We start from the raw sequence: 13,320 nt of genomic DNA, 5'->3' as shown, positions 1-13,320 counted from the left end.
TGTGGTGGTCATGGAAGATTGGGTGGGTGTGGCCAAGGTGGATGTGGTCATCTCAATGTCGCTTGTGGGGAGGGACACCTGTGGGGGGTGGGCAGTGTTGGGGGAGATCCAGGGGATCTCTGGTAGGTGTGGCGGTAGACAGGAGGCTCATCCTGCGGGATAAGGCGAGGCAGGGCGGGGGCGCCATTGCCATGGGGCAAGGCAAGGGCTGGGGCAGCTGCTGCCTGACACCATCGGCCCCCGCACACAGAAGTCAGCGAGCACATGGGGGCCGACGGTGTCCGTCAGTAGCCACAGCCTGCCGGCCCCTCGACAGGCGCACTCTGGGGCTCCGCAGCCCATTACCAGCAGTTCAAAGAAGCCTCCTCTGAGATGGATGGTCGGCCAACAGCTGAGGAGGCGATGCAGTGGGTCGTGCCTGGGAAAAGGAGAGCATGCGAGGCCAGGAGGGACAGGGTGGGGGGGAGGGAAACCAGCCATGCTGGGATGCATCCGGCCACGTGGGACCTCGGCAAGTTAGCAGGCGGCTGGTTGAAGAAGGACAGTTTCCACCTCTGAGGCATGGCGCGGGTGCCCACAGAGAGGGCTCTGAGTGCCACCTCTGGCACCCGTGCCATAGGTTTGCCACCACTGTGCTAGAGGTTGAACTCTGGACAATCAATATTCAATAGAGGGGTGTTACTATGATCTGCACCTCTGTCACCTTTCAGCTGTAAATCCCTGCTTGCCTGCAGCTTCTTCATTCTTGCTTGTGACCGATGTTGCAAAACCACATTATTCTGAGCAGTGTTTCTGCATTTTATTGTTCCATGGTTTGTAATGTTTGAATAAACCATAATAGGGAGAAATTCTTGCTGGATTGACACTGGGCTAAATTGTGGTTGTTTCCACTAAAGTTGTTCAATAAAGCACCAGGGCTGTGGTTTATATAAGCAAAACGACTGGGATTGTTTCACTGAGCGTCCTCAGTTCAAACTAGGCGAAGTGCATTGTGATGTAGTTTGCTTTGCGAGCCCCATTTCTTTTCCGAGGACTGGGATAAATGTAATGCAAAAGTGAAGTGAATGCTCAGGTTTATCCAGGAGACTTCCTCCTTTTTCTTTAGTGGAGTCTTGGTTCCAGGTGGTTTTGGTGTTCGAGGCACAGAAGGAAAAATTCAAGCCATTTCTTGGGCAAGAAAACAGAAGAAACCTTTTCTAGGTGAGAAAATATGCTTGGATGTTATTTTTTTTGTACGTAGTTTACAAGGCATTGGGCCAGTTCTTTGAGAGATCTTTGTGTGCCACAGTTTCTGCCTGTCCAGTAGGACTTGTAGAGTGAGTGAGAACTTGAGAACTAAGAAGGATGTCTTCTCTGTCATGCCACATACCCTCTGGAACAGGAGCTCAGCTGAGATTCATGGGACCCACCCTTGTGATGTTCCCAAAGTCTTTAAAGACTTGGCTTTGCTCCCAGGCCTGCAGACACAGTGGTTGTTGAGTCCGTTGAATTTTCTTCTCTGTGTGGACGTTTGTTTCTTCTGCCCATATATGAACTTTTCCCTATAGTTCTTTTATTACAGCATAAACTGTTGGGTGGCCTCTAAAATTAATCCAATCAGTCAATCGATTAGTTCAGGGGTGTCAAACTCAATTTCATGGAGGGCCGCATCAGCATTGCGGTTGCCCTCAGGGGGCCGGGTGGGTATGGCCAGGGTGGGCGTGGTCTACTGGGTGGGTGTGGCTAGAGTGTGTATGGCCTACTGTGTGGGCGTGGCCAGCTCTACATCGTTGGCATCAAGGGTGCCTATGGGGGACTGGGCAGGAGTGGGACAGATCTGAGGGTCTCTGGCAGGAGGAGGGTCTCTGGGCCAGGGCCAAGGCAGTGGGGGCCGTTCCCTCACTGTTTCCAGGATGGCTTCGCGGGCCACATGAAACCACTTCACGGGCCGGATCCGGCCCCCAGGCCTTGCGTTTGACATGTCTGGATTAGATGAATAAAATTCAGCTAATTGCTCTGAACGTGAACCAGAACTGAAATGGTCCTTTCTGTACCAGCTTGCCTGAAATGATAAGTTAAAGAAATATTGCCCAGTATTATCCCAAGAAACCTCTACCTGATGTCTTTAAAATCATGTGTGGCCAGACTGATGCATAATTGTAAGGCTGTAAATTATCCCAGTCATCCTCCTGTACCTGATCTTCAGCTGCTTATGTAGAGTCTAATAGAGGAGGATAATGGGAATTCTGTTGGGTATTTAAGAATACCAGTGCGTATTTTTTTTTAATATATCTCCTTGCTCTGTTTTCTGCAGGTGTCTGTTTGGGAATGCAGTTGGCCGTTGTGGAATTTGCCCGAAATGTCCTTGGCTGGGAAGGTAAAGGTGTAGGAAAATAAACATTTGGGCCTGTCTTTAAGAATGCTAATCATTAAAATAACTTGCAATATAATTACTGTAGGGTAGCAATAGACAGGGAACACTTAAATCTCAATAAAGCTTTTTATACTCTTAAAATAATTGTATCTATTTCAGTTTACCCGGTTTTTACAAGAGCTTATAAAGGAATGAGCTTTTAAGTCTCTAAATTGTTCGCAATACAAAATATAAATCTCCGTGTTTTTATTGCTTTATTTACTAGCCTAAGTGTACAGGACTTACGGTAATAAGAAAGCAGCTATTTACAGTGTTCAGACTTTGGATTATTAAAATATACAACATGGTAAATGATTTGGGTAAGATTGCATTGACCATGTTATGTTGGAGCATTTGCTTCAAGTCTTGGGTTACCATTAATGCTAATTAATGGAAAAGCTATTTTCTACTGGAAATGTAGAATTTTTTTCTTAAGATCCAAGGCTTTCTGTGATCAAAGCCTGTCATCCACAGATGCCAACTCTACAGAATTTGACCCCAAAACTACATATCCAGTGGTGAGTGTGATGATACTTTTTAATCCGTTGTGGTTTCTTTTCATGTACACCAAGAACATTTCCCTCCCTCCCTTCTCACAACAATTATTTTGAAAGGAAATGTAAAAACTGGCCTAATTAGAATGAATCACGATGAGAATAAATTAGACATCTCCAGAGTGCTATGACTAATGAACCTCTGTTAAAATGTTGTCCGATATTTGAAGTTAGGTGTTTCTCAGTGAGTTGCTCTGCCATTTTTTTTTGTAGATATGAAAGTCCAGATTTTATGTTATTTAATTTGGAGGCAGTGAATCTCAATTTGACCCAAAAAGAATGTGTGTTCTTACATTTTTGCTGGACTTTCTATTCAAGAGTGCTTCAGATACTGTAAAAGTAAACTTTTGCATGTTTTGTATATGTATGTATGTTGCACGCACATATTTTACACATTACAAGGCCCGTGAATATATTCTAAAACTCAATGCTAGACATAAAAAAAATACTTTGTTAGCAGTTAATTCTGATGAATTACCAATGTCAGAAACCCATCAGTTTTGTTTTTAGGTTCTACTAAACCCAGCTTACAAATCTTGTTTTCTCTACATACTTGCTTAATATTCTTAATTGCCTTAAATTCTTCTCCATCACATCATACTCTTCAACTTCTCAGGTAATTGACATGCCGGAACACAATCCAGGTCAAATGGGTGGGACCATGAGGCTGGGCAAGAGGAGAACCATCTTCCAGACCAAGAACTCAGTCATGAGTATGCTTTTCTTGGCCTTCCTTTTGTTTCGTTTTGTTTCCCCTTTTCCTTTGAGTCCTGATTGTAGTTTAATTATACAAATACCCAAGCTGCCTTAAAATCCTGGAAATTATAGCTAACGGCTATCCCACTTTCCTAAAACGTTTGGGGCAACATGATGACATTGGTAGTAGCTCTATAAAGAACAAAAAAATATACCTCAAACTTTGTATTATATAAACGTAGGTATTTACTAGACCAGGGGTCTCCAACCTTGGCAACTTTTAAGACTTGTGGACTTCAACTCCCAGAATTCTGGGAGTTGAAGTCCACAAGTCTTAAAGTTGCCAAGGTCGAGGATCCCTGTACTAGACCCCCGTGACCCCTTGTGTCATCGTTTCAGAGATATCTCCTTAGCAGAGCTTCTAGTGTACTTGAAAAGTTCTGTAAAATTCAGGGAGGCATTCAAGAGATCTGTCTATCTTGAAAGCAGTCCATGTTGAACGGCGTAGGACAGTCAAACATCAGGAGTTGACTACAGGAGATGTTTTATGACATTGAGCATTATGTCATAACATGATTGATGATAATGTTTAGGTCACACAATGCTTTATAAACTTGGCCAAATTTCAATTCCATGGAAGTCATGGGTCCCAGATTTTGGATGCATTCTGTAAACTAAGTTCATTTGAGGCACCTTGGTTCGAAACGTTTTGCCCTGCGACACATTGCTCATGCCATCTTTCTTTGGTGACTTGTTGGTAAGCATGGGAACTGCTTTCTGATAAAAGTTTTCTGTAAGAGGACGAAAATCAACGTCATCCCCGGAAAGAGTAAGGGGAAGGTAGGGTATTAACAGGTATGCTAATTTCGAATAAGCAAATGGCCATATATTTTCCTCCACCCATAGGAAAATTATATGGAGATGGTGACTACTTGGAAGAAAGGCACAGGCACAGATTTGAGGTATGGCTGCTTGTAGTAGAGAAAGGTGTGGGGAGGGCCCTTTTTCTCCAAAATCTAGTTTAAAAAAATCACCTGGTGTAATTGTCCGTTCATAGGTAAATCCAGAACTGAAAAACTCATTTGAAGAGAAAGGTATGAAATTTGTGGGCCAAGATGTGGAAGGAGAGCGAATGGAAGTTGTTGAGTTGGAAGGTGAGCATTGATCTGTCACCAGAAGGTTGCTATTGTTAATTGAGGAAAAGTTTTAAGGGCTTCTCTGAGATTTGTGGAGAGTGAACTTCCTTGGATAGAAAAAAAAAGTGAGAATTGCTACATCAGTTCTTTAGAAAACGAATTTCAGTGATGGCTAATGTGAGGTCCTTGGTGCTCTCTGAGCTTGGTTTTCTTGAAGACATTTCATTACCAAACTAGGTAACATCAGTGATTGACCTAGTTTGGTAACAAAACATCTGCAAAAAAAAAAAAAAAAGCTCAGAGCGCGCCAAGGATCCCCCAGTTCAACCCTGAGTACAAATATTCTCTTCCATGGCTATACGCCTGTAGCTTTTTATAGGATACTCCTGTAGCCTTATGAATAGTTTTGGCAGTTAATCTAATAAAGCATGCCTTACTTTCTCCTCCAGAGCATCCTTTTTTTGTGGGGGTTCAGTATCACCCAGAATTCCTATCCAGGCCCATAAAACCATCTCCTCCTTACTTTGGCCTCCTCCTGGCTTCTGCAGGAAAACTCTCACATTATCTCCAGAAAGGTTGCAGACTCTCTCCTAGGTAAGTCCAGCCTGCCCCATGTACCTTAATACTTGAAGTGACTTAGAGATTTGGAACTGTGTGAGCTCAGGTTTACATCCATTTGGCACTGAAGCCTTCACGATGTATCTTGCACCTGGATTAAAATATTAATAATGCGTTGCGGGGAAAGTACGGTATAAGGCCCTCTCTGCTCTGACTGCGCTTCCGTTTTGATTCTGTGCGAAAGACAAATTCAGTCTTTTTCGACGGTCATCCAACGATGGTATGTATATTGATGATATATTTGGGGAAGATTTGGGGCTCTGGTTCACGGTTAAAGGAAGGTCAGTTGTTGGATTATTCCTCTACTTTTTTTGCTCATTGCCATGAAGCAAAAACTTTGATCTCATGTCTGTCCCCGAGTCAGTTTTGGTTCTGTAAATTTGGCAAAAGATGAGGGTTATGACAAAGCTGAAACAGCGTCTTTGCCAAATTATGTTAGGAAGGTTAAAAGGAGGAAGAAAACTTCTCAAATACTACCTTTATTTAGTTTGCCCAGCTTTACTAAACTCCTAGTGATACTACATGGAGTGCATATGTGTGTGGCTGTGGCTGTAAAAAGAGCAGCATTGAATTTTATCAGTATCCAGATGTGCTCGCTTTCTCCCCCTCTCTCCCTCCTCCCTCTCTCATACACGCACATGTACGTTATCATGAAAGACTTTACGCTTTCTGCAAAATATGAATTCTAATTTACAATTTAGCTTTCTGCTTTTTATGTTGATGTGTGAATTCCAAGGCTTTTCTTTTCTGCATCTAATCAAAGAAGTATTTCTCTCGCTTTCATGTATTTGCGTTTTTAAAGGAAAAGATTGGTTCTGCGTTACACCTGAAATTAGCCCGGCAAGCAAAAGCTTTCAAGACATTTGTAGCCCGTCTAATGCTGAGTCCTCCTGTAATAGATCATTATGTTACAAAACAAATATAGGTTCCCACTATATAAAAAGTTTATATATATATATATATATATATATATATATATATATATATATATATATATATATATATATATATATATATATATATATATATATATATATATATATATATATATATAATACAGCCAAGCAACCTTCTCTTCAGGAATGTTAAGATCCCCAGTGTTTGCAGTAGATCAGAGTATGTTCTTTCTCTTGATTTCTCTTGACTCAGCAGCCAGGAATTCTAGCTGAACCAGTAGACCAAGAACAGAGTTTATGTGTGAAAGAGAAATCCTGTTATTTTTCTAACAGCCTGAATTTTACAGGGACACGTATAGCGACAGAAGTGGAAGTAGTTCCCCTGATTCTGAGATCACAGAACTGAAATTTACCGCTGTGAATCATGAGTAAACTGCTGGTAAAATCTATTTTCCATTTTCTGGGTTTTTAACATTTCTTTCTGTTTGCTTGTATCACATTTCTTGGGAGCAGGGGACGGTGGTAGTCAAAATGACCAGCTTAAGTGTTTTTAAAATACCGATAAATTTGATATAAATATTTCTGATCTTCCTCTTTTTTCTCTCTCAGTCCCAACCTACCCACCATCCAGGTGTTGTGAAATTCTTCATTGGACACCATACATCCCGGGGATTTTGTAGATCATGTTATTATAATTGTTTTTATTTTTTTGGAGACTTTTTTTTGTTTTATTTTATTTTTTTAAAGAAATTATTCTGAGAAACTGATATTGATGCCTACTTGTGCTCAACTGTGAGCTTACAGACCTGAAGTGCAGAAGCTGAGGGAAGGAAGAGAGACATTTTGGACATGTAAGGAGGTTTAACAGGCCATTTTAAATGCTCACAGAAGATGCCGTGCAGAGCCTCTGTTCAGGATTTTGGTTCATCTCCATTGTCGGAGGTGTACATTATATGGTTGGCATCTCGGTGGAAAGTTGTCCAAGGCAGGCAATTAAAATCTAAAGTATTCTAAAACAAACTGGTGCTACACCTAACATTGCTTAACCTTTCCCAAGAGTATAATTTTCCCGTTTACGAGATACAGTGTACTCTGATGCTAAGCAAGTCTGGCCACATTCAAAGGTGTTTCAAAAATGTGAGTGTGTCAATTTCCTCCCCCCCCCCTACCATTTTACATATTCATCGGAGGGGGCATGGCTTTCTTTAGTTCAGCTTCCTGAACTGATCCAATTCCTTGCATCAAGGGGGACGCACGTATGAGAAAGTGACTTTTCAGAAGTTGCCTTTTGCACCTCTCATTGAGAGCGTTGCCCTGGACTGGAAAGAAACACTGAGGGTCTTATTTTTCGAAGAAAGACCACCCTGTGCGGAACAAAGAGCTCCTGTTGGCATATGGGCTGTCCCAGGCACCGGTTTGTGGAAGGGGAAGGATGTGTCCAGCGACATGCAGATGCAGCTTTAGAAGAGAGAAAGGATGAGCCTGCAGACATGGAGACTGCAGAAAAAAGATGGTTTATGATCTTTTCCCAGTGCAGGTTACATAAACTGAGTTTCCAGTAAGATAGGTGAAACTGTCACTGCAAATGTATTGGATGTACAGATCCTTTTCAGTTCATTAAAATGTTGGGAAAAGAATTGGTTTGTTCTGTCTGTTTATGTCCTCCCCATTTCTCTGAGTTAAAAAGTGGAATTTCTTTTGAAATTACTCCTTCCTTCCTTCCTTCCTTCCTTCCTTCCTTCCTTCCTTCCTTCCTTCCTTCCTTCCTTCCTTCCTTCCTTCCTTCCTTCCTTCCTTCCTATTATTGCTGAGATACCTGGAATACTAGAAAAAGATAGGAGAAACAGCACCATCCCAACTCCACTGTCCCCAAATCACACTAAGGGCCAACCCAAAACTTCCCAGGACCCATTACCTAATGTTTACTCAAGGAATTAACTTGTCTGCTGTTCATTAAGACATGGAGAAGAGGTTGCTATTATTTTATAATCTTAAAACATCCACCCATATAAATGGTGGTGGACAACTGTTAAAAGAATATTAGTCATAAGCCAAGTTTAGACTTTTAACCTGCTTGAACATCCCTAAAATCCCAGCAGTAACTCCCTGTTTTTGTTTCTAAGGAGAGAACGATCCATGGCAGTAATATCCACACAGTGAAAATAGACAGAGGAAGGGGCAGGTTAGAGAAGAGGGATGATGGGGAAGTCGCCAGGTTAACGTAGTTGCAAACGTGTTTCCCCCCCCTTTAAATACCCACAGCATGAAATGTATTGATGCACAACAGTGCATGTACAAAAGGGGTGAGATTTCCATCACTTTCATCCACCGGATAACACACACATAGAGAGAGGAGGAAAAAATGGCTTTCTCCAATGTTGGTTGCAATACGATACTCTACATGTATTAAGCAGAGTCTAATAATGGCCACCATACTCTTGGTGCAAGATGACCGTCGGTAGATCCAGGCTTTTAAGTGGGCCACGTTTTCTTTACTCGGGTACGTAGCTGTCTTCTTCCAGCTGATGGTGGGTGGCATGGCTTAATGTTACAAGAGGACGCAGCATTTCGTGCTGTTGTTCTGTGAATGTACCTGCTGTTGCAGGTTTTCTTTCTCCTTCAGCAAGTCGTCTATTTTCACTTCCAGCTTCTTGATTTCCTGTGTCCATTTCTGGGAAATTTACAAAGTTAGGGTCATTCCTTTCCCAATAATAAGGGTGGCTCAGTGACCACCTCGTTTTGTAAGCTGGACTCTGGGGATGGCATGAGGAAAGACAGACAGTCTGTAAAAGGTAAGGAAATGGTCTGACCTGCCCTTGTTCTGGTGTGAGCCTAGCAGGAGTAATGTCTTTAATTATTTTGGAACACAAGCTTTATTCTTCAGGGTTTCCTTTTATCTAAAAGCGCAGTAAAGGTAAAGGTTCCCCCGCACATGCGTCCTAGTCGTTTCCGACTCTAGGGGCTCATCTCCATTTCAAAGCCGAAGAGCCAGCGCTTGTCCGAGGACGTCTCCGTGGTCATGTTGTCGGCATGACTAGACGCCAAAGGCGCACGGAACGCTGTTACCTTCCCACCGTAGTGGTCCCTATTTTTCTACTTGCATTTTTACGTGCTTTCGAACTGCTAGGTTGCCTTGGATATTTTAATGATCATTGTTGGGTTGCTAGAGAGAAGATTTAGACAACAGTGATCAGTGACCAAATTGTCCACAATTTTAATTTGAAAGGCTATAGCAGCCAGGTAAAACTGGCTTTCTCCCAAGTGGCCTTTGGGACCTTTAAACTTGCTTTTCAATGAAGAAAGTATTTATTCCTGAGGAAAAGCATCAGTTTTGTAACAATTCACCACCACCTTCACCCCAATTTTGTATGATGGAGAACCAGTAAGCCATCTCTTATCGGACGGCACTCTCAAACTTACTTCTTTGTGTGACCGCTAGAATTTGGTTTGTAGCCTCCCCCCCCCCCCCCGGTGTGCTTTTTTACAAAGATGTGCAAAATCTGAATGTTACCTGCCGGCACCACTCTTGGATAGCGCTTCCAGGGAGGGGTCCTTGGATGCTGCCGTCTCGCCTCAGGTACACCTCCCCCTGGTCTGTTTCGTAAAGGAGAGGTTCTGCGTGCGGCTTGGGAGGATGGACGTTCAGGCGGAGGACTTTGAGAAAGATGCCCGTGCCTTCCGCTTTGATCACTGGGATGAAGCTCAGTGTGTAGGCCGTCGGGAAAACCTGCGGCTTGAAGGTTTTCAAGAGAGAATCTGTGAGCAGTCGAATTCTGTCTTCTTCTTTGTGGTCGCATTTGACGCCGCGGACCAAGCCATTGTCCTCAACCCCCACAAAAAGGCTGCCCCCTTCACTGTTGAGAAAGGCACACGTGTACTTGCGCAAATGATGCTTTAGTGTTGTGGTCAGGTATTCGCCGCTTCCTTGTTTGAATTCCACATTCCGCGTCTCTTCGCCTAGGAAAGCTCCATAGAACAGGCATTCTCTACCAACAATCTCCTTATGGACAATGGCGCTGTCTGAGCGGGTGCTGTTCAGAAATGTCATTGGCCAGTCGACCAGCCTCCAAGGGTAACGGACGCTTTTTCTGATGGGATTACTTCTGTTGTCATTTGGCAGTTGCTTCCTTCTCTCAGGGGGCCCTCCTAGAAGAACATCTGATCTGCTTCCCATGGACTCACTCTGTAGGCATGATGAGTAAAATTCAAGCGTATAATCAAATGTCACCAGTAAAAGGACTTGCGGCTTTGCAAGAATGTAGGTTCCTGTTTCGGTTGAGTAATTGTGATAAAAATTACATACCTGTATAGATCCAATATTTCCTCTTCTGCTTTATATACAAACATTGGCGTTAAAATGGGGACCAGCTGAAGCAGTGGCTCTGATGGTTTTTGAATTCTGAAAGCCGAATGCCTGACCCAGAGGTGCTATTGCAAAAGGCAACTGAACTCTCTCTGTTTTTTCTTCATGAACTGAAGAAGCTTCTTGGATGAGAGGCAAAACATTCTCAAGGAAAAAGAATGTCCAGTTGCCTTTTGAAAAAGCACCTTTTGGGACACCCGTGACCTGGATGACTGAGAATCTCCATAGACCAGGGGTAGGCAACCTTGGCTCTTTTATGACTCGTGGACTTCAACTCCCAGAATTCCTGAGCCAGCCATGCTGAGGGGAAAGGGAGAAGTTTCCAAGCTGAGCCATGCTGGCTCAGGAATTCTGGGAGTTGAAGTCCACGAGTCATAAAAGAGCCAAGGTTGCCTACCTACCCCTGCCATAGACACTGAATGGCTATCATTGCCGAAAATTCTAGGGAAGAATACTGAGTTTGTCTCCTTTGCTGACTTAGAACTGCCAACTGTTAATAGGTATAACACATAGGATACTTTGGGTCTCTGTGGAAAAATTGCAATTGGCTTTGCATCCTAGTATGCTATGGACATATTTCCCCAAACTTTGTGGCTAATGGGTGTTTTCCCCTCCAAAACGGTTAAGTTCCCTAGAGCTATATGGTTTAGCAATTATGGGTGTGGCAATCCAATACATTTAGAGGGTTATTGATGTACCGCACTGAGGGTGAGGTGAGGCCTATATAAAATGAGTCAGTTTGAAATTATAATCACGACTATATTTGCCTAAATTTCTTATTGTCTGTTGGCATCAAAGTGCTCTGAAGTTTATTGCAATAACTTGGGAGTTACTTAGCCAAATGGAACAAACAAGTCTGTTCTGTGTTAAATCCATTTGAAGTAACACTTAAAAGCTGCGTTTACCCTGTCTGCTGCAAAGTAAACCTTGTTTAAGGGAATACAGAATTGTGGTGTTAGACTGGGAGAACTTAGCTGCGTCCAGACGACATGCTTAAATCCCAAATCTTTTTGGGATTTTAACAAAAACGATGGTTGCATAATGTGCTGTCTGCAAACAGATATTCTAATTGATAGTTCACAGTATAGGCTCAAAACAATGTCTAGATTTACCGCGACATGCTTACTTTAGAGCATTGTGGGTACACAATTAGACTCTTCTGTTTTAATACTATTTTAAAGGAATGGGACGGGGGGGGGGGGAGGGGAGAAATCTGGATGTGCTAGAAATACTTTGTAGTACATAAAGGTGGCCTTGGGTGCTATCATCTTGCTGAGAGAGAAAAGATTTAGGGCTTGTGTGGCAGGGAATAAGTCCCTTATTAGAATAGCCAAGCTAGTCCTTGCTATTCTGGTGCAAGGAAAATATTTATTGTTATTTATTTCCTTGCAAGGGAGAGGAAAAAAGCAAAATGCATACATTTCATGCACCTTGCTTCCTGCGCATGTGTGCGCGTATGTTTTTCCTAGTCTGCTTGGATAAGGGGAGGATTTTGAGAACTTTAAAGTAGCTGTTCACCAGTGGACTTTCCTTCTCCACTAGAGAAGCATTCTAGCCTGCTTCAAGAATGCAACCCGATAGTAAATACCTTTCACTGCTGATTTTAAATGGACGTTTGTACAAGTATTTTAAATACAAGAATGCTCTAGCTGGTGCAGCTTCTTGATTTTTTTCTTCTCAGTGTTGCGTAGAAGCTCTTGTCTTTAACATATAACCTCTTTCCTGCTTTTCCCCCCCGAGTGTGTAATTCCTAGTATATCGGAGGAGTTAAGTTTTCTGCCACCTTACCTCTTGGCTATTTTTAGTAGCAGATGCAGGCTTTTTGCCTTGTCCCACAACAAGGTTTTTTCCCTTCTGCACAAGCTCTTTGGAGACGTTGTGTTCTGCCTCCGAAGCAAGCAGCAGTTGTTTGAGAACCTGCTCCAGGCTGATTTCTGTGGCCACCTGAACAAAAGCATAGGCCTGCTTACGTTTCTTGATCACTTCAATATCGTATCTTTGGAGGGTGATGCTTGCCGTGCTGAGGATGTCCTTCAACATGCTGCAAAGATCTTCACTGGAATACTTGGGGTTTAAGTTTCCAATGTAGAGGAGATAGGTTTGAGCCCCTCCAAAATGATCTTCCGCCTCAGTTTTTGCTTCTTCCAAAGCTACCTCTGGAACCTGATCTACATTGCCAGCTACTTGTATGGTTTCTACTACCATTTCTGGAATTACGTCTGTTTCCATTTTCAGACCTTAAAGAAAGATTTGCATTTGGTTGCATTTCTCAGGGTTTGCTAGTTGGAGCACAGAAGAGCTTATTAGGTCATTCTACGTTGGTTTTGCTTGAAGGTATCTGTAGCCCATGATTCAAGAATGACCTGTTTCTTTTGTGGCTTGTTTCTGCAAAGTAGAAACGGAATTTTGCTCTTACAAATTGGTCAGGTGCATAAAATCTCTGTATGGGGATCAAAGCTTATGGGGGAAACAACCCACAAAAAATTGACACTTAGAATGGGTGTGTGTGTTAATTGTAAACTGGTCATAGGAGATTGCTGCTGGTGTTACTTAGCAACTATCTGCCAAACAATAGACTACAAAAGTTTACAATCAGATTTGACTTAATAGAGCATGTAATGAAAATTCAGATAGTAGATTTATGATCTTTTTCAGTGACTATTCT

At 42.6% G+C, this 13,320-nt stretch overlaps 2 protein-coding genes across 2 annotated transcripts in view; one reads left to right on the top strand and one right to left on the bottom strand.

Moving 5' to 3' along the window:
* Positions 1–7,033, top strand: part of CTPS1 (CTP synthase 1) — an 18,781-nt gene extending 11,748 nt beyond the window's left edge. The window contains exons 11-19 of the mRNA XM_083369096.1: positions 1,106–1,200; positions 2,294–2,356; positions 2,867–2,910; positions 3,563–3,659; positions 4,549–4,604; positions 4,700–4,796; positions 5,228–5,372; positions 6,640–6,731; positions 6,902–7,033. Of these exons, the coding sequence (XP_083225222.1) occupies positions 1,106–1,200; positions 2,294–2,356; positions 2,867–2,910; positions 3,563–3,659; positions 4,549–4,604; positions 4,700–4,796; positions 5,228–5,372; positions 6,640–6,724 (682 nt within the window). The 3' untranslated portion in view covers positions 6,725–6,731; positions 6,902–7,033. The remainder of the gene's footprint in view (positions 1–1,105; positions 1,201–2,293; positions 2,357–2,866; positions 2,911–3,562; positions 3,660–4,548; positions 4,605–4,699; positions 4,797–5,227; positions 5,373–6,639; positions 6,732–6,901) is intronic.
* A 1,807-nt stretch (positions 7,034–8,840) lies between these two features.
* Positions 8,841–12,860, bottom strand: SLFNL1 (schlafen like 1; the record flags this gene model as incomplete). The annotated part of the gene is made up of 3 exons (XM_083370111.1): positions 8,841–8,963; positions 9,804–10,475; positions 12,444–12,860. The coding sequence occupies 3 exons, from the start codon at positions 12,858–12,860 to the stop codon at positions 8,841–8,843; spliced, it is 1,212 nt and encodes a 403-aa protein (XP_083226237.1).
* Between the last annotated feature and the right edge of the window lie 460 nt (positions 12,861–13,320).

The sequence above is a fragment of the Vipera ursinii genome, assembly GCF_947247035.1.
Source record: "Vipera ursinii genome assembly, chromosome: 9".
In the NCBI taxonomy this organism is placed as follows: domain Eukaryota; kingdom Metazoa; phylum Chordata; class Lepidosauria; order Squamata; family Viperidae; genus Vipera; species Vipera ursinii.
This window is presented reverse-complemented; position numbering and strand designations above follow the sequence as displayed.